General features: G+C 43.5%; 1 protein-coding gene across 1 annotated transcript in view; it reads left to right on the forward strand.

The window, feature by feature from the left end:
• Window positions 1-24,952, forward strand: part of JAG1 (jagged canonical Notch ligand 1) — a 105,224-nt gene that overhangs the window by 42,081 nt on the left and 38,191 nt on the right. Inside the window, 4 exon segments of the mRNA XM_068232485.1 lie at window positions 7,817-7,868; window positions 15,530-15,745; window positions 15,748-15,783; window positions 18,013-18,073. Of these exon segments, the coding sequence (XP_068088586.1) occupies window positions 7,817-7,868; window positions 15,530-15,745; window positions 15,748-15,783; window positions 18,013-18,073 (365 nt within the window).

The following is a 24,952-nucleotide window of genomic DNA, read 5'->3' on the forward strand; positions in this document are numbered from 1 at the left end:
CTATGCTACCTTGCTGCCACCTTTTCTGTATATTGCAAATCGGCTAAATTGCCTGACTTGGTGCTTCTTGCTGACCCATTGCATCGGGTGCTGCTGCACAATTTCAAGCTTTCTAAATTAATGCTATCACTCTGCAGCTTGATAAAATCATAACTGTATATAAGCTGATCAGCTACTGTAGTTCATTGTTTTCAGTATTTTTCTGATTTGGTAAATTAGTCGGAGCACTTGTCACGTAAAGCCTTTGGCAGGTTCCCAAATAGAAGCATTTGGTGGTAGGCAGAGTCTGGGCTAGACGATATGCTTTCCAGCTATATTCAACTGAATGAACCTTGGTGGAGTTTAAAGCAGTCCTGGGATGAACCTAAAATGTAGGAATCCAGTACCTGCTGCCTATTAAGAGGTTGCCTCAGTGGTAACTGTCAAAATAAGTAATTATTCAAAATTCTTGGCTTTGAGGAAATGGATGACATTTGTCTTGATCCATAACCATCATCACCAACAAGGAAGCCAGGGAAGTTGAGGATGAACTTTAACCAAGGTTTGAATTTCATCCCAATCAGTAGCTGATGCCCCCTTTCCCACTAGAAATCTTTACCTTTTCTCAAATGTCTCATTAGGGACATCTGTATGGCTGATATTGTGGTGAAACCCCTCCCACAGTGTGATGTCATGACTATGGTCCTGACGGTTTGCTGTCTGTGAACTTCGTTGCATTGTGGGAAATAACCGCTTTTTCCAACTACCAAGGAAGCAACATCTCCATCTGTGCATAGAACTCTTAGTAACGAACATTCTGTACAGTTCAGAACTAAAGATTTCTCCACCAGTGATGCATTTCATCAAAATTGGATGTGTGTGTGTGCACCTTTAGTCCTCATTCTTAGCATTGGTCTTTGAATGCAGAACATTGTTCCGAATTCACCTGAACACCACACTTCAGCACCGTTCAGCACTGAACCTGTGGACAGGGTAATGGGGGATTCACTTACTAGTACTTCGTGGCGCGTTCCACATGACACTGATGCTTCCTCCTTCCAAAGCCAAAAGGAGGAAGTATTGGAGTCGTGTGAATTGTGCTCAACAATGTTATGGGAATCTAACACCACCACTACTCCATACTCATGGGCGGCTTGTTTGACATTTGCTGTGACACCTGGACTGGTGACATTTTGAGGCAGAGTTCTGCACAGATGTGTTGCTAGCCCGTAGACTAGTGGCACGTACTGTTGCTCCGGGGGGGTGGCAACATGCAGCACAGCAGTAGTAAAGAGAACGAAGCTCTAGGCCGTGATGATCTGGTACTCCAGATTTTTTTGGGGTGCTACACATCAGGGACAGTCTGAGCTACCTGCACACACACACGGTTGCATATCATTGACAATCTCGTCTAACTTTGTGACCGACCACTTTTTTTTTTTTTTTTTTTTATATTTCTGCAATATCTTTGAATCGGATTGGTTTGACAGAAAGCCTCTCCTGAAGCTAACTTCTGATTACGCAGCTTGTTTTGTAGTCCGCGTTTACTGTCCAGGTCTCTCTACGGCGTTTTTCTTCTTGTCTGAAATATTCTATTTCTTACCAATAATTTTCCAATGAATGTAATCTTTAATAGAAATTAAATATAAAATGGCAATAATTACAATTGATGTAATGATTTTAATAAGTTGGCTTTAGTTCAATATGTTATTATTTTTGGATTTATATTGCGTCAACCTATTACACAGCACTGTACACAAGAAGGTTACAGACGTTGATAGATGAGTGGTGATAGTCAACACATAACAGACAATAAGCAATAAGGCTCGCAATGCCAGATCATACACTGGAGTAATAGTCTCAGGTAAACATTACTCTGTAAGCAGAGTGCACAGATACACAAGGAGGAAAGGCCCTGCCACAGGCTTGCCATAATGTTATGCAATTGCATAACACGATAGCATGCTCCTGGTGTGCTATACAGAATACGCTGAGCAGTTCTGGTCTCTAGCTGAAACTGAGATCTACTCGCCATCTAATATTTCTACCAGTGTAGGCCCAGTTTTGAGGAGGAAGCCAGATAAAGGTCAGCTGACCTGAGGGGGATATGGTGACTGCCCTATTTTATTTCCTTTTAAACAATGCATATTGCCTGGCTGTCTTGATGCTCCTCTAATACTTCTAGCCATGAATCACACGTATGCAACAAAATGCATGCACTGCTGATGCATGAAAGATCAGCAGGACAGCCAGGCAACTGCTATGGATTTAAAAAAATAAAATAAAAATAAAATGGCAGCCTCCATATCCCTCTCAGGTTAGTTGTTTTTTAAGTTACCAGTTTGTTTTCAGAATGTGGAAGAATTCTGAAAACCCAGGAAGACCACGCACTCTCCATGCAGACAGTTTCATGCCTGGTTTTTGATTTTTTTTTGGGGGGGGGGGGGGGGGGGGGTGTATGGACCAATCAGAATTGACAGGAAGTGTATCTGATTGGCTTTAAAAGCTGTGCATGCACAATTTTTATTTTATTTATTCATGAAGACATCTAAAGGATACTTTATTTTTAATGAAGGGGGAAAAAACTATTAATGTAGTAATCCATGTTTTTCAATTTTGATGAGTGAGGGGCTGCCACTCATCAAAAGAAATCAAATCCTATAAAATAATAATGTGCCATAAACAGGGTTAATTTACTGAGGAAATCTCCTCATAGGCTGGTTAAATTGTCCTGGCTGATGGTCTTTGTATGGGAGGCTCCATTCATGTCCCGGCATGCCCACGTTTGCTTACTCTTCTGAGCATTTTCCCACAGTTATCTGTGAACAAGATGGAATCCTGTTCTTTTGAATATGAAACATATTTAGGCTGTATTCCAAGCAGAGGCTCACAAAGAAGGGCTTTCCTTCAAAGGCTGCAAGCTCGGTCAAGTTATTAGAGGCAGCTTTATGCTGACTTTTGAAGTTATCTTTGTGCCTACACCTTCAAGGTGTTTACCTGACTCCATAAATGCTGGATGTGCTTCTGGTTTGTCTCCTGTGTAATTATTGCATTCCACTTTTCCGAGTGGTTTGAGGTGCCACATCAGGCAAGCCAAGTCCTCTTCAGCTTTCCCTGCCTTGGTTACCAAGGTTTCCCTGGATATTTAGGTAGAGTTTGTGGCCCATGTATAGGAAATGACTAGTTTTGCACCTAATATTTCCTCTGACAGACTATCTGTTATACTTTTTACATTTTCGTTTTACAATGCGCTTTTTGAATTTTCCCACCATCCTCTATTTGGTTTCCCTAAGACGTGAAGGTTTATCAAGTTTTTGGGCCCTTTTCCACTGTCCACATTTCAAACCTACTTTTGTAATATCTGCTTCACTGACACCATGATTATCATCGTAGTACCCCTCTTCCACGGATGCAATTTTTCGGTTTTATTTTTTTGCATACTGCACTTCTGTTTTTGGGTAAATGGAAATGGGAACACAAGAAAATTAGTTGTGGTGCTGTTATTTCGATTTCTTTTTTTTTTTTTTTTCTAACAATTGGTGAGTAAATGCTAAAGCAATCAAACCATAAGAGCAAACTACTGCACAAAAATCATACCGAAATACACAAGAGCAAAAAAGTGATTTTCAGTGCAAAAGGAACTTTAGAGGGATCTGTGGCCAAATTAGGGATGACCTGTAATGAAATCCTTGAGCTGTTGCCTTTTTGACTGCCTAGTGAGTAACCAATTATATCTAATATTGGCAAATATCTGGCCAATCTTTGCCTAGGGATCTACATTTTATGCTTGGGTTAGCAAGTGATGAAGTGTTGGGCACATTCCAATTGTCCTACCAAGTTTTGGGCTACTTAAAAGGAACCTGAGGTGTGAAACCTATGGAAGCTGCCATATTTATTTCCTTTTTAACCATACCAGTTGCCTGGCAGTCCTACTGATCTTTCACGTCAGTAGGGTCTAAATCGCACACCTGAAACCAGCATGTAGCTCATCTTGTCAGATTTGTCATAGACCTCTGATCTGCATGCTTGTTCAGGGTCTGTGGCTGAAAGTAGGAAGGGGATCAACAGGACAGCCAGGCAATGTGCATTATTTCAAAGGAAATAAACCTGTCAGCCTCCATATCCCTCTCACCTCTGGTTCCCTTTAAACCGGTTTCTTACAAATGTTTCTTGTACATGCGTGCTACAATTTTACAATTTTTCAAGACCACACCTATAAATGTCTCCTTAAAGAGAAACTGCAACCTAGAATTGAACTTTATCCCAATCAGTAGCTGATACCCCCTTTTACATGAGAAATATGATTTTCACAAACAGACCATCAGGGGGCGCTGTATGACTGATTTTGTGCTGAAACCCCTCCCACAAGAAGCTCTGAGTACCGCGGTACTCTGGGCAAACTGCCACAATGTAACAATGTTCACAGACAGGAATTAGCTGTTTACAGCTGTCTCTAACCGCCAAAACAGCTAGGAGCAGCTACATAACCTGCCCACAGTAACAATGTCACCCTGTAATACATGTCAGAATGTAAATCTGGGAGAGGAAAGATTTTACAATGAGCAAACGCTGACTAAATCCTTTATACATAATTATGGTAAAAAAAATGAAGCACTTTTTTTTTTTTTTTACTACATTATTTTCACTGGAGTTCCTCTTTAAGGTGGCCACGCATGATTCAATTAAATGATCCGATTTTATGTCAATTTGATAAAAATGATCGGTTGTCGTCCCCCCCAAAAAGAAACAAAAGCTACCTGTTCCACCTTCCAGCAGTTTTTTAATTTTTTGCACCTGGTTTTGATAACTGAGTGTTGTAGACTGTTAGACATTGGCCTTAATTCACTAAGATCATGCTGGAGATAAGGCAAGAGAAAACTTACCTCCACACAGTAAGGGCCCTTTTCCACCAGCGCGTTTGCGCTGGCTGAATCGCAAAGTCGCAAACCGCTAGCGATTTTACAATCGCTACGGTTTGCTTTTTAACATAGGAATCGCGGTAGGTCATTTCCACTACCGCGATTCGTTTTTTACCCGAACGCGCGGCGGAGCGATATTTGCCGCGATTTTGCTATGCAGTGCATAGCATAGCAAAATCGCGGCCGCAAAACGTCGGGGAATCGCCGGTTTTGCGATTCAGCAATCGCTAGCGTTCAGCGTGAACGCTAGCGACTGCAGGTGGAAAAGGGCCCTCAGAGACTTATCTTATCTCTTCATTCCTTACGTTACCTCTTCTGTAGTTAAGTTGCCTCCTCTGTAGTTATTTTCACACGCAGTTAATAAACAGCCTGTCTTTAACTCTGGAGTTATTTTAAGGATTAAAGAGTTAGCTTAAAGACAGAAGAGTTAACTTTAGGTTTGCCTGAGGTAAAATGTTTCCTGACTACTACATGCCTCATCACCATGGCAACAACTCTAGAAGAGTTATTAAAGACAGGAGATAAGTTTAGTGAATTGAGGCCATTTTCTTGCCCTGGAATCTACTAAAAACTCTGAAAATTGCAGAATTTGCCAACAACTTTCCGCAATTTTTAGCAGTTTCACTCAATCTAAGTCTGGGCATTGCTTCTTTAAGCGTTTGCATCTGAGGCCTTGTAGGCAGCCAGCTCTCCCTATTGTCCAGGTAATAAGCTACCTCCCTTCCAGTATAGCTGTTGAGAATGACATCCTATCCCAAAGAATCTCAAGTCATGTTATGGAAAGTTCCCAGCTATGCTGCCTTGCCAGACTTCATAAGTTGCTTGGAAGGGCGTACAATGGGATTTAGCCACTTCTAGTCATCGTAAAGTGGTCCCATTGTAGCTTCGAGCTAGTCAGGTCTATAAGCCCCAAGCTTCTGCCTCTCTGCCGGCTTTTGGGAACAGAGATAAAAGGTGGCTGCGTACAATGTCTGGCAGGCGGCCAAAACCCGTCCGGAGTCCGTTCTTAAGCAGTCGATGCTTATGATTATTACTGGAATGTATAAGATCCCCTGCCCAGATTAGTGCGCCTCTAAATGTGACACATAGCCGTGTCCTTAAGGTTTTGAATGCTTAGGTCCGCAGCTTTTGTATTCGAGAGCCTTTCCTCCCGTCCGACCTCGCTAAAATTCATCAGTTCTTTTCCCTTGTTACCTGATACTTGTGAGAGCAGTGATGGTCTATTGCAGACAAAGCTTTCAAAGAGGTGCTGAAAAGCAAAATCTCCCAGGAGAGCTCACTTCAGATGCTTAGTGAAGTACTGTTTGCCGAAGAACCAGGAGTATATGTACATATTTTGCTTCCACAGCATCCGGTCTGCATATTTGCTGTTTTTTGTTTTTGTATTGGCTTGTGGTCTTTTCATTTGCAATAGAGATCAGTAGTTATTTCGTATTTCGGCATCAAATGGCAGTGTTTATTGCTTCTTCCTAGTTAAGTCCATGATACTCATTAGTGTTGACAAAGATGAGTAATTTAAGGTGAAAGGTCTCCACTGAATCACCCGGGATAACTTAGCTTAGAGGAGTGAAAGGGGATCACATTTGATACACTTGTAATATGTTGCCTATTTAGGTCTAAATTGCTGCAAACAAAATATAGGGAAAACATTTTTGTTGTGTTTTTTTGTTTTGTTTTTTTAATTCAGGGTTGGACAAATCCAGAGAGCCAGGTAGCCAAGGCTACTCAAAAATGTACAGTTGAGACCCAACTTTGGAACTTTTTTTTTTTCTAACTGTCAGTGGAGTTGCCTCCTAAAGTTCATTCTCACTTGTCCACCCCTGGATTGATCGATCTTCTCCCAGACCAGCGGATGTGTTTCCCATATAGCCTATGGTGGAAACTCATCTGCTCCGAGCTCTAACCGGATCATCAGACGGGACGTGGGAGACAACACTGTCCCGCTGGCCGTTGGAGGTCCGGCTCAAGTGGCAACCTAGCCTCTTCAAGCCCGACTCTAGGCCCAAGTATTGTGCTGGTTTTGCACAGGCAATTGTGAACTGAGCTTGTTCTCAGCAGTGCATAAGCTCCTTTATTAGTTGCTTTTCAGTTGCTGTTAATGAACCTGGCAGAAGTCCCTTCAACAGCCACTTCCTGCACCACAGATTTTAAAATCGGTAGACTGCAATGTACTCTGCAGTTTGTATGTGCCACGCCCCCTTATGCAGTTTAAATAGCTTAAAGTGAACCTCCGGACTAAAAATCTACTCGGCAGAACTGAAAAGGCTTGGTGTTTCTTTAACAGTTTCACAGCATCAGAACTCTGTTTTTCTTACCAAAGCATCATTTTAGCTGCATTTTTAGTGAAGCTCCACCCATCAAATAAAACTGCCTGGGCTTTTTTTCCCTGATGCTGTGCAACGCATGATGGGATTTCCTATGTTGTTGTTCACGTTGCCTAGCAATTGGGAGGGCTGATCAGCACATAGGACAGTTGGAACTGTGTCTCATGCTCCCTGTCACCTCCTTTCAACCAAAAAGATGGCTGCCCTCATGAAATCAAACATTTGCCTGTTCTTTTAAAACAGGGTGGGTAAGAGATTATATTACCGATCTATTTTAATTAACATAACTAATGTAACTTAATGACAGAGGTTTTTTTTTAGGCTGAAGTTCCTCTTTAATGTTGTAGAGGTAAGCCTATTATCTTGCCTATGGAGCTGTCAATAACACTTGACCCTTGTGCCTAATTCACAGGGAACCACTCATCGGGTTAAACGTGCGGTCTAGTAAACGTTAAACTTTCTCAACTTTTAACTTGAGGGGCAAGGAAAAAAAGCCTATACCTTCAAATGTTGCAATTTTTCATTTCTAATGTGTCTATAAAATATATTTTGGTCAGTTTTACTATTTTTAACTGTGTATTTCCAACATTTCAGAGATCCTACACGTTGGTGGTTGAGGCCTGGGACTACAATAATGAGACCAATGGTAAGTATTTGAATTCTTATTTTTTAACTCTGCTATTCTGTACCTAATGCTGGGAATAGATGGTTCGTTTCTGGTTTTTGCCGATCCATTCTGCAGTCTATTCTCTTATCTTCCGCTCGCTTTTCTTATCTTTTTCCATTCACTTCTATCACAAAATCGAGCGGCGAAAGGGAGATCGGACATGTCGGTAATTATCTATCGAACCATTTAATCGCCTCCAAAATGAACCATGTATTCCCAGCATTAGGCTATCTATAGGCAGTTTAATGTGTAGCAGGATTTATTTGTTTGATTGCTATTGTATGGGAGATGCCTGTAGTGTAATGCTGGGTACACATGGTACGATTTTTCTGCTCGATTTTCCACTCTATTTTGCACTCGCTTCTCTTCTGCGCGTTTTTCTTATCTATTTCCATTCACCTCTATGAGAAATCGAGCACAGAATCGATCTGAAGGAATATTGGACATGTCGGATATTTATCTATCGGATTCATCTATCGAGCGGAAAATCGTACCGGTTGTACCCAGCATTAGATCCTATACAAAGACATTTTAGAAAAATGTTATGGTCAGTTTATTCAGAAGACCTTAATGGTTTAGTTAACACACATGTTATTTGCTTACATATCGGATTAGCCCTGTGTAGAGTTCTAGTTCAGATCTGCTTATTGGGGCTCCTGTAGAATGGAAATAAAACCTACAATAAATAAAATGTAAAGGTTTTAGGTTAGAACACTTCTCCATACTGTTAAAACATTAATAAAGTTTTTCACTTTTTACTGGAGGTGGTTGTAGTACTACTTTTTTAGCACAACGTATTAATACAAGCCCAAGAGTATTTGTCTCTACCACGGTGGGAGTGAGACTACAAGGTAGGCGGGTACAGAGGTGGAAGCTGGTCCTTGTAGCTTGGCTCTGCAGTTGTGGACAGAGCTGGAAGCTGGTCCTTGTAGCTTGGCTCTGCAGTTGTGGACCGAGTAGGAAGCTGGTCCTTGTAGCTTGGCTCTGCAGTTGTGGACAGAGCTGGAAGCTGGTCCTTGTAGCTTGGCTCTGCAGTTGTGGACCGAGTAGGAAGCTGGTCCTTGTAGCTTGGCTCTGCAGTTGTGGACCGAGTAGGAAGCTGGTCCTTGTAGCTTGGCTCTGCAGTTGTGGACCGAGTAGGAAGCTGGTCCTTGTAGCTTGGCTCTGCAGTTGTGGACCGAGTAGGAAGCTGGTCCTTGTAGCTTGGCTCTGCAGTTGTGGACCGAGTAGGAAGCTGGTCCTTGTAGCTTGGCTCTGCAGTTGTGGACCGAGTAGGAAGCTGGTCCTTGTAGCTTGCCTCTGTAGTTGTGGACCGAGCAGGAAGCTGGTCCTTGTAGCTTGCCTCTGTAGTTGTGGACCGAGCAGGAAGCTGGTCCTTGTAGCTTGCCTCTGTAGTTGTGGACCGAGCAGGAAGCTAGGCCTTGTAGCTTGCCTCTGTAGTTGGGGACAAAGGGGGGAGCTGGTCCTTGTAGCTTGCCTCTGCAGTTGTGGACAGAGCTGGAAGCTGGTCCTTGTAGCTTGCATCTGCAGTTGGGGACAAAGGGGGAAACTGGTCCTTGTAGCGTGGCTCTGCAGTTGGGGACAGAGCTGGAAGCTGATTCTTGTAGATTGGCTCTGCAGTCCCCAGGAGGTGAAATGAACCAAGGTTTGTTTCCTTACTATGGTCTAGCTAAGCCTGAAGCACCATGTTGCATAGATCAGGCCTTATAACAGCATGTGATGTGTCACCGCTGTGATCTGTCAGAAAGCTGAGCCGGCGCTATGGAGCGCAGTTATTCCAGATTTCATCTCCTTGCCACATTTTTTTCAGAGTCCAAAAAATAAACAAGAGCTGCAACAGTCCATTCCCATCAGGAGACCACAGTGGGACTTCTTTCTGACCTTCAAGCCAGGCTGCTGGGGTTGTGTGATAGAAGTTTGTTTTCATAACTCCATCTCCCTGCTAGCTAATGGTATTCCCAGGGCTTGTCATGGAAGTGCTGAGAGGCGCACTGAAAGCCCCCCATGTAAAGATGAACATATACTGGTTATGAAAAATGTTTTGAAATGTACAATGGTGAGAGCAGGTGCGGACTGTGGACCAAGGTCGCTGTAAGCCATGCTTTACAGCATTTCCCACAATCCTTAGCAGTGATTTTTCGTAAAATGATACTTCTCTCATGAAGCTGTTTTTAAATTAGCCTCAAAGTATAGCTACACAAATACGATTGCTTGCAGGGGTGATCTGAACTCAGCCTTAAATGCTAGCTTGTGGAAAGGCTGCTGTTAAATACATTATTTTACAAGACCCAGGGAGGTTCTCCCAAATGGCACTCAGTTTTTTTTTTTTTTATTGAGATTTGACTGCTTGAATGAGCAACCAAGCTCTACATTGAAGTGGATGAGGATCTGTACTTCCACTACCCAGACGTTCTAACAAAAAGGGTCCCACTGCAATTTATAGTTGATCGCATGACCCGTTTGATCAAGGGGTTGGATTAGAAGTCGATCTGGTGGGACACGATTGCATCCTGTTTAACCTCACAGAGGAATCAGAAGAGACAAGCGATTGTGACCAAAGACCGATTGCATGATCAGACTGATCACATGGTTCTCCATGAGTTCCCTAAATAGGTTGTCACCTTTGTTGGTGAATCAAGCATGGAAGTGCCTACATGACGCACTTGTCGTTTTGGAGGCCAGCCCATAATCCTTGCAGAGCAGTTTCTGCTGAAATGGGGCCTCTTTTTCAGCTGACAAACTTTGAGAGTGTGCCAGTTCATCAGGTTGCCATGGATACACAATGCTTCCACCAATCCTTGGCCAAGAGATGGGCATCCTGGGGAACTGGGTTACTGACTGGTTGTCCTTGCTGCCTGACAAACAATTGTTTCATTCATTCAGCAGACAGGCCAATATTGGCCATTTTAGCTAACTACAGTGTAATTTATGTGGGTACCTTGTTGATAATGGCTGAAATTATTACAAAAAGTTAACTCTGCAAAGTGTTTTCAGTTTGGGGAGGGGGGGTGTTGGGCTTTGACTTAGTTTTGTATTTATGGCTGTGGGATAAACCAGTCCTCTGACCTAGGAGTGTGCTGTGTTCTTCCTCTACTCTTTGTAGTTGTCAGAAATGTTTTCTATTGTAGATACAGTAAAGCTTCTTGGTTCTGCCTGGCCTTCTTATTGCCACTGTGTAGACTATGCAGCAGCTCTGTCCTTGCCACTTTCTCCTCTTAATTGATGGTGCCCGGGAGGATGTGCCAGAACAGCCTAGCTGCCTAGCTCCTCAGAGGGATGCAAGTGTGGGAGGGGGGAGAGAACCACATGGCAGTCCTCTATAGGAAAAATCTCTCGCTCCAGGCAGTAATGGGCTACAGGACTACGCTATCCATGTATTTTCAGTATATTTATAGACCTGCATGGGCCCACAAACCTTGCATCTCGCCCATACATGTCAAACTCCGTCCCGCGGGCCGAATCTGGCCCTCGGAGCCATTAAATTTGGCCCCCCAAGTGGTTTCCCCACTTAGCATTATGTTTGGCCCACTCTAGACCACCAGGGAAGCTATATTGGAGGTGAAGCCCTAGATCACCAGGGAAGCCATATGGTGGAGGTAGGGGAAAAGCACTAAACACTAGGGAGCTATGTAGGGTAGGGTGGGGGGCACAAGACCCCGGGAAACTGTTGGAGGAGAGCCATTAGACCCCAGGGAGGTCGAGGTTGGCCATTGAGGTTGGTCCGCGACTAGGTCCTAATGTTTAATTTTGGCCCACTTTGTATTTGACAGCCCTGATCTAGCCAAACTGTAACAAAGAAAAAAAGCGATGTTCTGTTTGCAATGCCGTTGTGTACTTTCACTTAATTTGATCAAGACAAGCCTAATTTCGTAGTTTCTGTAGCAAAGAATGCTGCTGCCCATAAATCTGTTTTTTGTTGACTTTTGCGCTAAATATAGAACAATGCACTGCAAATGGTGCGGTATAGTTTCCAGCCATCCCCATGTAAAATATGTAGCATTGTGCTTCGGGGAATTTGAATACGGCTCTCTGCTTAACCGTTTTCCAGACAGTATTGATTTTTCTTGTGTACAGAATGTAAAAATATGCATTACAAATGACATGAGCTCCAAATGTAGTTCAGGGGGTTCTTAACCTCCCTAGCGTTCTGGACGAGCTGAGGGAACCGCTCAGGCCCCGCTGGGCCGATTTTGATGATTTTTTTTTTTTCAAACCCGCAGCTAGCACTTTGCTAGCTGCGTGTTTGCCCCGATCGCCGCCGATCCGCCGCAACCCGCCGCAAAAGAGGGCCCCCCCCCCCCCAACAGACCCCGTGCGCAGCCTGGCCAATCGCCGCCAGGCTGCACTTTGGGGGGGATCAGGAGTCCTTGTGACGTCACTCCGTTCATCGCCATGGCGACGGGGAAGCCCTAAAGAAAATCCCGTTCAGAATGGGATTTCCTTATGGGCGTGATCGCCGGTGGCGATCGGAAGGGTGGGAAGGAGGCAGCAGAAAGGGGACAACCATGTAGCTAGCGCTAGGCTAGCTACATTTAAAAAAAAAAAAAAACTGCGGCCGCGGGAATTGAAAAGCCCAGCAGGTGAAAGGGGACACAAATCAGAAGCTGACCTTGCCTTGAACAATAAAAAGTGTTTTTAATATGAAATCTCGATTTATTTATTTTTGTTAATTTGCGTGAAAAAATTTTTTTTCCCCTTTCTACGAGGAAATCCAGGAAGGCAGTCGCATTCACATTGATCGTGAAGGCAAAATAGCACAAATGTAGAAACGCGCACACACAAAACAGAATGCCACATACGAAAAATAGTAACACTGTCCATTATTTTATTTTTTTTCCCTCTGGATGTGAATTTTGCATCTAATGGACACAGGCACATAGGAATTCATGGGAATGGTGTGCAAAAAATGCACAGATTCACACCTAGTGGAATAATTAACAAACTGTTCCCTGCTTGCACCTCGGACACTGTGGCAGCTCGTGGCAAGTTTTGGTGTGTTAAAAAAATCCGGTGTAGAGTTCTTGAGGGGACCCAAAGTTTTTGCCATGGCCAATGGCTACGTTCCTGTCCTATTCAGAGATACATTCCTGGTTAAGGCCTCTACATCTGATACAGGTGACCTGGGTTCAAATCTCGGCTCTTCCTGTTCAGTAACTCCTCCTCTTCAGTAAGGTGTCCTTGGGCTAGACTCCCTAAAACAGCTACTGCCTACTGAGCCGCCCCCTAGTGGCTGCAGCTCAGGTGCTTTGGGTTCGCCAGGAGAAAAGCGCAATATAAATGTTGTTTGCCTGGTCTTTCCTGTCTCTGGCGTTACCACAGGAAGTAAGGGAACCTAGCCAACAGGGAGTAAAGGAACCTTTCCCACAGGGATGCCAACTGAAGGGCAGTATTTATAAATGTTAAATAAAATATATAGTTATATCTCCACATGGGCCACAGAAAGCAATTAAGCTGTTGACCCCGCCATGTTCCCCACCTTCCCCAGTCTAGAGAAGTAGTTGGAGCGCACAAAGGCTTCACGTAAAACTTTATTCAGTGCTTTTGGACATTAGCTGCAGTTCATGAAGGAACGCGTTTGAGTTCAGCGTTCAAAGAATGTGTTTCCATGCACATTTCCCTCCTGTGTGTTTGTTATACAAGGCACTCCGTTTTTCTTGTTTGCTGTGCTAAATGTGGTGCTTTTTTACTGTGTGCTCAGTTCATTTAAATGTTTTATGATAATTCTTCACTTTGCAGTCAAAGTGGAGCTGGCTGCAGGTCGTAAGGCAGTGTCAGATCGTTTAAGTCATAAGGCCCAAGGTACAGAGCGAAATACCACAGATATATACCATATTCCGGGCTGCTGTGAAATGATACTTCAGGTTACACAGTGAAGTAGACGTGTGTCTTGAAAAGGGCAGGTTGTGTGTCTTGGCACATTCTGCGTACTCTATGCCAGTGTAGTGTTTTCTATGCCAGCATTATAGGTTTTCTGCAGGTGTTTTGCTTCTGGTTGGCTGTGACTGACATTCGCAGCTTTCCTTAGAGATACCGCAAAGACTTGTCGCTGCTAGCGCCGAACCTAGCTTGGCAATAACGTCTGTTTAGGATGGTGTAATGTGGAAGACAAGTTAGACCATCCATCACGCACACACATTTTTAATATCTCTTTATATTTTAAAGGGAACTTGAAGTGAGAGGCATATGGAGCTGGCTATGCTTATTTGCTTTTTAAACTATACCAGTTACCTGGCTATCATGCAGACTTTTCTGGCTGAAACACCCACCTGACAGAAGCATGCAAATGAGAGCTAGCGCACACCAAGACGCAATTGCTAGCACTTAGCGATTTGGGATTTTGTGAATGAATGAGCGTTTTTGCATGTTTTGAGAGGCGGCCATTATAAAATCCGCGATTTTTGGCAATGCTGCAATTTGAAAGGCGGGCAGCCTTGGCTAGTTTATCGGCGCTTCCATATGCCCAAATTTCCGCTCTGTGCCGTAAATATTGGGTTGCTTTGTGTTTTTGATGATGGGCATGTTTTGAAAGGATTTGTGGGAAATGGACAGAACATTGCAGTGTAGCTTTTCAGTATTTTGTGTGTGTGTCTTCCTTTTCTGAATTTCAGACACATTTATTAGTAATACAAATTTTCAGTTGTATCCATGCAATATTTTTTTTTCACTGGAACAAGAAGTTTGGTTAATATCTGCATGTTGTAAACTGAGGCCAGTTTTAAGACCGTCCGTGACTCCTAGGCCTCACGATTGTCTTCAGAACAAGAAGTGGGAAGAACGGTCATCAGGGAGGACAGAGAATGCATGAATATCCCAACTGACGATTTTAACCTCACCATCAAGACCCAAGTGCAGGTCTTCTGCAGAGTCTGAACTACAAGGTTGCACCTTATGCCATCCACTGATATCCACAATAACTAGATTGACCTTGTGAGGTTCATGGTGTCCTGTGCAGAGGATTTTACCCTCATTTTGTCCCTCATACATATTCCATATTACTACAAAGTATATTTTAAACTGGCGTTAAAGCATTAATCAAACTAGTTGTGTGCATTAAGCCATGCTGAGCATTAGGACAGACTGTTCCATTTAAAACTCATTCCGATCTGCAACCTGACAAGTGTGGACCGACCCTTATTAGAGTACAGCTTGGTGTTGGGGTTCATGCTCCATTTTTGTCTCTGGGGAGGGGGGGGGGGGGCAATATTTATACTCGTGGCACTTGGTGTTGCTGCACATTACACTTATCAAAGGTTGGCCCAGAACCTTCAAATGTATTTCTTTTTGGTTGGCCTTGGTCTCTTTGTTTCCTTTTAAGCAATACCAGTTGCCTGGCTATCCTGCTGATCCTCTGCCTAATACTTTTAGCCATAGACCCCTGAACAAACATACAGCAGATCTGGTGTTTTCTGACATTGTCAGAACAAGATTAGCTGCCTACTAGTTTCTGGTGTTATTCAGACACTACTGCAGCAAACAGATCAGCAGGACTACCAGGCAACTGGTATTGTTTAAAAGGAAATAAATATGGCAGCCTCCATATACCTTTCACTGGTCTGGTCGCTGTTAGAAATGGATGAACGGGATAACAGCTGTATTAAGGTTCGGAATATTTCAATTTCAATTTTGTTTCCATCAAATAGATCCTGGTGAAATCATAGACAAAGCCCTCCACTCTGGTATGATCAACCCAAACCGGCAATGGCAAACACTGAAGCAGAATGCTGGCATGTCCCACTTCGAGTATCAGATCCGAGTAATCTGCGATGAACACTATTATGGCTTTGGCTGCAACAAATTTTGCCGACCAAGAGATGATTTCTTTGGACATTACACCTGTGACCACAATGGCAACAAGACCGTATGGATGGCTGGATGGGACCAGAGTGTAACAAAGGTAATGGCCTTTCTGCTTTAGGCAGTACATTTTCCTATAAAATTACTTTTTTTTTTTTCATTGGCTTCACTATATTGTTGGTTTGTTCTTTATAAAAATTGCAGAACAACTGCAAAATTACAAACTTTAAAACTAGAAATATTTTACTCTCAGTGTAGAAGACCAAATGATTGCCACTGTAGAGTCACCTGATGCCCACTGAACTAAACATGAACCAAACATGGCCAGATGATGATCTCGTTGGGAAGAATTTGCCCCCCCACCCCCCCCCCCCCCCCCCCCCCCCCCCCGTTGATGTTTAATAACCTGCCCTTTCATTTAAATGAAGCTCTAGTTTTTAGCAACTCTCTGGAGACTTTTCTGTTGGGACAAGTTTTCACATACTTGCTTAAGAAGGGTTTTTTGAATTTCTTACAAGGTCCCCATAAAGTTGTTTTGCATGAGAAAATGCAGGTCAGAGGGCCGGAAAAGCAGCAGATGCTGTTTTTGTTGTTGTAGATCTGGGCTTTAGCACAATGCCTATGGTATGAACCTCCTTGAGATGGTTATGTGATGCTATTTGAGTAAGCTAGTATGTAAGCTTGCATGGACTGTAGACACGAGTGATGTGCCTGTTTAATTATGAACACATATTAGATTTATAGACTGGCCCCCTATATGCCTGTCTGCTGAGGTCTAGGTGGGTGCGAGGAATGTTCATTTAAACCGGAGTCCATGTTTTATGGAGTGAGTCATACGCTTTCCCGCTCCTTCCACCCCCAGTAAGCTTCTTGGCCATTTGCCAGGAGTGATGCTCTCGAACCTGTCACCAATGTCACATGACTATATATAGGCCAGTTAGAGCAGCAATATTAATACAGTAAGGGGCCGCCACAATCTATGACTCAGGACTGAGTCTCGCGCTATAAACGGTTTTACACAAACTCACTTTAGTTTGGGGTAGGGTTCCCCATAACCATTATCTGGCAGCATAATCAAACTTATTTGCCTATTTCCTGTAACAAAACGAGCTAAGGCTACATTCTTAAACAATTAGTGTAACAGCAATTTAATCATGTACATATAGTTGTATGAATAATAACAGTTCAAGGAGCAGGGACTTGCACAAGGCACAAGGCAGAGCGCATTCATCATAACATTGGGGGTGGAGCCAGGGCCGGTTTAAGCAACAATGGGGCCCCAGGGCAAAATAAACCTGGGGGGCCCCCCCCAACAGATGCCCTGGAACAAAAATCTGCATTACAGGACCTTTTTTGCAGCTGGTATAGTCAGGGTGTGAAGCCCCAATTGGTCGGAGCTCCACATTCTGGCTACACCAGCCTGCATAGGGGACAAGGGGTTAAAAAGTTTCAGGAGGGGGGACTCCACATAATTTTTTTTTTTTTTTTTTTTTAAATTCCCACACTCTAAACAGAAAAAAAAAAATTGGGAAAATAGGAAAAAATGCCAGGGATCTTCATGCAGCCATATTGCGGCTGTATAACGATCCCTGGCCAAAGCGCTGCGGCTGCGTATGGACCCCCTGGAAACCCCATCAGGAAATGTATTGCTCTTTCTTTTGATGAATGTAAAATTACACTACCGTTAGGTTTGCTACTAAAAGTGAAATTTACCGCATTTAAAAGTATACTTTTTTCCTTCAAAACTTTAAAATCGATTTTCTCAAAAACTATAAGGTCTTTTTGAAAAATTGTTTTTTCTTCTTATTCCCAATGATCTCCTTAACACATCCTGCAAATTTAGGGTTTCCAGCATTTAAGGTGGATTTGCTATTAATTATTAAAGTCGGCGGGTTTTTAAATGTGTATTTTTTTCCTTTGAAACTTTAAAATTGATTTTCTCAAAAAATATAAGGTCGATTTGAATTTTTTTTTTTCTCTTGTAGCCACTGGGGGCCCCTACAAGCTCTGGGGCCCTGGGGCAATTGCCCCCTTTGCCTCTATGGTAGCGCCGGCCCTGGGTGGAGCAGAAACCCAGCTCACTGGTGGGAAACTGCGCTACTCAGACTTGAGTGTCTCACACAGGATGTACGTGAATATAGGGTTTTTTGTTTGGTTTTTGTTAGAATTTTAAAACCAACACCATTGGAAAAAAGTGTTAATACATCAACCACTTCACCTCACTGTTAAACAATTTCTTTATAGTGCTATACATGCCTGAAAAAGTAATACGTCAGTACTTGCCCTGTTGTGCCACTAATATTCATACTGTCATTGTGTTTCCTCACAGCGATATGCCGTCAAGGCTGCAGCCCAAAGCACGGTACATGCAAGCAACCTGGAGAATGCAGGTAACTTTTTCGGAAGTGTTTGCAATGAGTTGGATCTAGTTTTGTTTACCTGGATGTAAAGTGTGTTTTTTTTTTTTTTTTTTTTTTTTTTTTTTTGTGTGTGTGTGTGACTTGCAGTGTGTCATATTGGTGACCTGCGCGGCATTACAAGGGTTAACGCCTTCCACAGTCTCCATCCCCCACACTGAGCCTATCAATAGGCAAAAAAGTGAGGCATTCTTCAGAGCGGGATTAGTGAAATCTCTGGGTCCCTCGGCTCTTGTGAGCCAGCGTCTGAGTGCTGAGAGGTTAATGGCTGAGATGGAATCTTGTCAGTAGACACTGTTTGTTGTCGGGCTTTGAAGTTGTTCGTGTTCTGGCTCTGATACAATGGAGAGTAGGTTTTATACATACCCCAACCATTCCATCATTAAACTATTGGGATGGCTCGGAATGGCCGCTCTTCTTTCAGCTAGGCGTTATTCCCATGTTAAGCTTTCACTGTGAGATGGCAGGTAGGGCCTTTAATGGCCAGAGCTAAATAAATATTTATATAGGTGCTATATAATGTGTGTGTGCCCCCCCCCCCCCCCTGAAGTATTTTTTTATTTTAATATTTGTGTGCTTTGCTATACATCCTTAAACTTGATACATGTTGGTTTTAAGGGCCATTTCCTATTGTAAGAGAGCCTCAAAATGTTTGTACATAACTTTTGTTATAACTGGCTTTGGAAGTATTCTCTGTCCAATCGGCAGCACTGACAGTCTTGCTTAGTGTCGTGGTGTCCAATCAGCAGCTCTCTTTCGCGCTCTCTTTCGCGCTCGCTATCGAGCTTGCTCTCTTTCGCGCTCGCTCTTTCGCGCTCGCTCTTTCGCGCTCGCTCTTTCGCGCTCGCTCTTTCGCGCTCGCTCTTTCGCGCTCGCTCTTTCGCGCTCTTTCGCGCTCGCTCTTTCGCGCCAGCTCGCTCTTTCGCGCTTGCTCGCTCTTTCGCGCTCTTTCGCGCTCGCTCTCTCTCTTTCGCGCTCGCTCTCTCTCTTTCGCGCTCGCTCTCTCTTTCGCGCTCGCTCTCTCTCTTTCGCGCTCGCTCTCCTCTCTTTCGCGCGCTCTCTCTCTTTCGCGCTCGCTCTCTCTCTTTCGCGCTCGCTCTCTCTCTTTCGCGCTCGCTCTCTCTCTTTCGCGCTCGCTCTCTCTCTTTCGCGCTCGCTCTCTCTCTCTCTTTCGCGCTCGCTCTCTCTCTCTCTTTCGCGCTCGCTCTCTCTCTCTCTTTCGCGCTCTCTCTCTCTCTCTCTCTCTTTCGCTCTCTCTTTCGCTCTCTCTCGCTCTCTCTTTCTCTCTCTCTCTCTCTCTCTCTCTCTCTCTCTCTCTCTCTCTCTCTCTCTCTCTCTCTCTCTCTCTCTCTCTCTCTCTCTCTCTCTCTCTCTCTCTCTCTCTCTCTCTCTCTCTCTCTCTCTCTCTCTCTCTCTCTCTCTCTCTCTCTCTCTCTCTCTCTCTCCCCCCCCCCCTCCCTCCCTCCCTCCCTCCCTCCCTCCCTCCCTCGCACGCGCTCTTTTCTCATTTCCGGCTGAAAGAGTTCACTTCCTGACGTAAAAAAACAAAATTGCTCTGCAAAAGCGCTTAGGAAAGCGCTTTATAAAAATTGCAGCGCGCTGGTAGGCGCTAAAAAATATCACGCAAGAAAATTAAAAACTCTGCCGTCAGCGATTTCGATTTTACTGTGAACAAGGCCTAAAGGGAATGCAGATGGCGCGTGTTTTGTATAGACCAATTAAAGCACTGAGGGAACTTCAGCCTAAACAAACATACTGTCATCAAGTTACATTAGTTATGTTAATTGGAATAGATAGGTAATATTATCTCTCACCCACCCTGTTTTAAAAGAAAAGGCAAATGTTTGTGATTCATGGGGGCAGCCATCTTTTTGGTTGAAAGGAGGTGACAGGGAGCAGGAGACACACTTCCAACGGTCCTGTGTCCTGATTACCCCTCCCAGCTGCATGCGCTAGGCTTCAAATGTCAAATTCAAAATGTAAAAGAAAAAAAAAACGCACCAAAACAGCAGAATGAGAACAACATCAGAAATCCCATCATGCTTTGCACAGCATCAGGGGGAAAAAGCCCAGGTAGTTTTCTTCTGTGCAGCTAAAAATGAGGCTTGTATAAGAGAAACAAAGTTCTAATGTTGTGAAACTGTGAAAGAAACACCAAGCCTTTTCAGTGCTGCTGAGTAGATTTTTAGTCTGGAGGTTCATTTTAAGAGCCCTGGCTTGTCTATATCTGAAACTTCCTATGCAATATGTAGTCCTGCAGCCAGTAGCTGCTATCAGGCTAATGACACTTATGCACACTCGTCCCCCATAGAAGTAGGTCTTGCTGGGCCTTTGCGAGAACAACAGGCTTTGTCTTGAGGTTTTAAGGTCTGACTCTTTATACATCTCACCTCCCACTCAGTGCCCAGACATGCACTACTGCTCATATATTTGCTTAAGGTGAAACTTTCCCACACGCTATTAGCATAAAAAAAAAAAAAAAAGTTGTCTTTTGAGAAACCCAAACAATAAAACTGGTGTGATTGGCCGGGGGAGAAAAGCTAAATTACAGGCTTATAATTGAGATCGATGTTGATGGTTGTGGTATGCTTTACAAGGAGACAAAACCAGAGTGGTAACCTCCCAAATTAACTTTCGCTTTTCTTATACGTCTTCTGCTGCTGTCTCTGTGCAGATGCCACCTCTTTGTGGATCCAGCTTAAATTAAAGATGCTTGGGGGAGGGAGGAATCCTAATACAGAATCCATAGTAATTAGTCTGTTTGGTTTATTTGATTTATTCTATTCTATATTCCACTTTGGATTGTTGAATTAAAGAGGAACTGTACCCAAGGATTGAACTTCATCCCAGTCAGTAGCGGATACCCCATTTCCCATGAGAAATCTTTTTCTTTTCTATAATAGATCATCAGGAACGTCTGTATGGCTGGTATTGTGGTGAAACCCCTCCCACAGTGTGATGTCAGAACTTAGGTCCTGACTGTTTTCTGTCTGTGAGCCTTGTTGCATTGTGGGAAAGAACAGCTGTTTCCAACTGCCAAGCAACCAGTATCTCCTTCTGTACATATGTACATCTACAGGTAGTCCCCGGTTAACGAACGAGATGGGGACTGTAGGTTTGTTCTTAACCTGAATCTGTTCTTAAGTCAGAACATTGTGCCATCTTTGTCCCCTGTCACTCCTCTGTGCCTCCAGTGTTCCCCTCTGTGTCACCTCTGCCCTCTGTATCTGCTTATACAAGTTTAAAAGCCATTGTTTTCTTTGAATTTTTTAAAATCAATTTTTCAAAATAAAAAAAAAATTTGTTCACATGGAAACAGAGAATCCATGATATTCGTATTGGCGGGTCGTTCGCAAGTCGGGGACTACCTGTATTAATAAAATAAAAACTCTTGCACACTACATCCCATCTTGCATGCTACATCCTATTCCGATTTTATTTTTTTTTATTTATTTTTTTTCCCCCTCTCTAATATGTCTGATTTTTGGATTCCGATAAAAATCTTAGCAGCATGCAGTAAAATGTGTTTTGTTTTTTTCTTATATTTGAATCCAAAATCGGATTAAAAAAAAATCGGAAACGCATGTAGTGTGCAATAGGCCTTACCCTGTGGCATTGTTACAGGTTGGGGTTATAGATAATGGCAGTTGGTGCTGTTTTTTTTTTTTTGTTTTTTTTTTACATATGTCTGCCAGTAGTAAAGATGATCATGTGCAGGCTGATTGCGTATTAAAGGGAACCAGAGAGGATTCAATATACATACCTGGGGCTTCCTCCAGCCCCATACGCACGGATCGCTCCCACGCCGCCGTCCTCCGCTGCCTGGATCCGCCGCCACCGGGTCCCGTCATTGCCGCGAGTCGGCAAGTCGGCCGGCGGACGCGGCCAATTCTCCGCATTACAGGGTGCTCTCTCTCCATACAGATACGCATGTGGCTGCGTACTGCGCTGCCGCATGCGTACATGTATGGAGGGAGCCCCTGTGATGCGGACAATTGGCCGCGTCCGCCGGAAGTGACGGGCCCGGTACCGGCGGATCCAGGAAGCTGAGGACGGCGGCGTGGGAGCGATTCAGGCTTATGGAGCTGGAAGAAGCCCCAGGTATGTATAAAATCATTTTCTTTTTTCAACCCCCCGTTCCTCTCTGGTTCCCTTTAAACAATATGAACAAATTACATGGCGGATATCAACCATTTCTTGATCTCTTTTTCTCACTTTGCGATGTATTGATTTATATTTTTTCCCTTTTTGCTGAAGTTCCTCTTTATGGATTAGATTACAGTCGCCCGGCAGGGACCCGGATTTGAGGTGTCTCTAGCCTGCAGGCTAGCGACCTGTTCTATTACTATGTGAGTAGAGAAGGCGAAGGGAGGACGCGTGTGCAAAGCAGTAGGGGTAAAGAGGGACACCAATAGCACCTGGCTTCTGGCAGGCTGGATCTCTTGTCCTCTCATCGGGGAGGGTTGGGGGCAAGCACAGCTATAAAACAGAACTTGAAGCTTTTAGAGAAAATAGTGTTGAATGCTTATAGCATGTGGGCGTTTAGAATGTAACATCATCGGTTTGGGGTTTATTCAGCCTTTAACCCCTTCCTATAAGCTGACCTGAGATGGTAATAATCCCAAAGCTACCTGATAACAGCCAGTCTGGTGCATATTCCAGGACCAGAAGAGATTTCTGTACCATGATATTTAGGGGCGTGCACGTTTTACCGCCTGGTTTATGTAGTATAGCGGACTATCTTCCTTGGCACCGCCGTCATACAAATGTCTTGCTGTATCTTGGCTTTCTGTGTTGATTAATAGGCTTTGCTGATACACACACTCGGTATGCCTTTATCTTATGGGTTTCTGCTTAGAATGGAGGCTGGCATCTGCATTAATGTAACTGATCCTATAAAGCCCGTGTATACTTTGAGATTGCTGCATTCTTTCAACGGTCACCACATGCACAATTGGAAACCGGTTACTGAAATCCATAAACGGAGATCTTGCTCTTAAAGGACAACTGAAGCAAGAGGTATATGGAAGCTGCCATATTTTTGTTTTCTTTAAAGAGAATCTGTATTGTTAAAATCGCACAAAAGTAAACATACCAGTGCGTTAGGGGACATCTCCTATTACCCTCTGTCACAATTTTGCCGCTCCTCGGCGCATTAAAAGTGGTTAAAAACAGTTTTAACAAGTTTGTTTATAAACAAACAAAATGGCCACCAAAACAGGAAGTAGGTTGATGTACAGTATGTCCACACATAGAAAATACATCCATACACAAGCAGGCTGTATACACCCTTCCTTTTGAATCTCAAGAGATCATTTGTGTTTCTTTCCCCCTGTTCTCATGCACTGAAGTTTCAGGCTGCTTGTTTCTTCCTGCAAACAGCTTTGCCCTTGTCTGTAATTCTTCAGTATGTGAAAGCCCAGCCAGCTCAGAGGACGATTTATCCAGCTTGTAAAAGAGGAGAGAAGCTACTCTAATCCTAAATAACACACAGACAGTGTGCATAGAGGGGCCTGGAAGGGGGAGTTCATAGCAGAACCACAACACTGAAGAACATGGCATCCTTCCAGACACAGGCCGACAAGTCTGACAGGGGAAAGATACATTGATTTATTACAGAGACTGTGATAGTAGAAAATGCTGCAGTAAGCCAGAACACATTAGAATAGCTTTTTGAACTTGTAGGATGATAAAAAACAGGATGCAATTTTTGTTACGGAGTCTCTTTAAGAAATACTAGTTGCCTAGCTGTCCTGCTGATCCTCAGCCTCTAATACTTTTACCCAAAGCCCCTGAACAAGCATGCAGCAGATCGTGTTTCTGACGTTGTCAACTCTGACAAGATTAGCTGCATGCTTGTTTCTGGTGTTATTCAGACACTCTTGCAGCCAAATAGATCAGCAGGGCTGCCAGGCAACTGATATTGCTTAACAAAAAGATATATATGGCAGTCTCCATACTTCTCACTTCAGTTGCCCTTGCATGTTTCTATTGCGTCTTTTTGTTGCTACTTTTTGATTTGAAAAATGTGATTTCATCCACGTAGAGTTGGCAAATTGTATCACTTCCGGTTGTTTTAGCCACACAGGATGTAAGGTGCTATTGACCAATAGAAATTGTCAATTAGATTTTTTTAATGCAGAATTTTATGCAAATTTGACCAAAGACTTCCATCTTTCTATTCACAGTACAGCTGTGTTCCTGCACCTTGCTATGTACCATATTAGCAGACAATGCGTGCATTTACCCGTCGGGTTCTATTGTGTTGTGGCTGTCGATGTCTGCACTGTAACACAATGCGCATGCTCTGTATCAGGAACGCATACAGCGAATCCTGTCAGTGCTGGTGTGGTGTGGATGACCTAATTTCCGGACTACAAGCTGCAGAATTCAGCTGTAGACCATGAAATGTCAGAGGGAGAATGGTTGTAACCAAAGGATGTCAGGTGATCGAGCCTCATCTTACAGCAAGGAATTCTGGGATGAGTTGTCCATCAAATCATTATTTTTATTATTTTGGATACTTCCAGAGGAATCCCATAGTCATTGAGTTTTAGTGATTCTTGGATAGCATTGTAAGGATATGTGCATTTCTTCTGTGTCAAAGGTCATGAGATTCTTCTCCACTCTGCTTAGAAGGTGCAAAGGCTCAAATTGGTGTCAGGAGGAAGGACCGTCCGTACTCGTACAGTACATAATGAAATTTCATTTTCTTTCATTTGCAAACTAATGGATTCCAGCTTTGCTATATGAACAGCAATAAAGGTGTTTTTCTGTGACAGTGATGCCCGTTAATATGGTGTTGTATAGATAGATTTCGGTACTTCTTTAGCACATTTATTTTGGCTTAGG

This window comes from Hyperolius riggenbachi, chromosome 4 (genome assembly GCF_040937935.1).
Source record: "Hyperolius riggenbachi isolate aHypRig1 chromosome 4, aHypRig1.pri, whole genome shotgun sequence".
Taxonomy (NCBI): Eukaryota; Metazoa; Chordata; class Amphibia; order Anura; family Hyperoliidae; genus Hyperolius; species Hyperolius riggenbachi.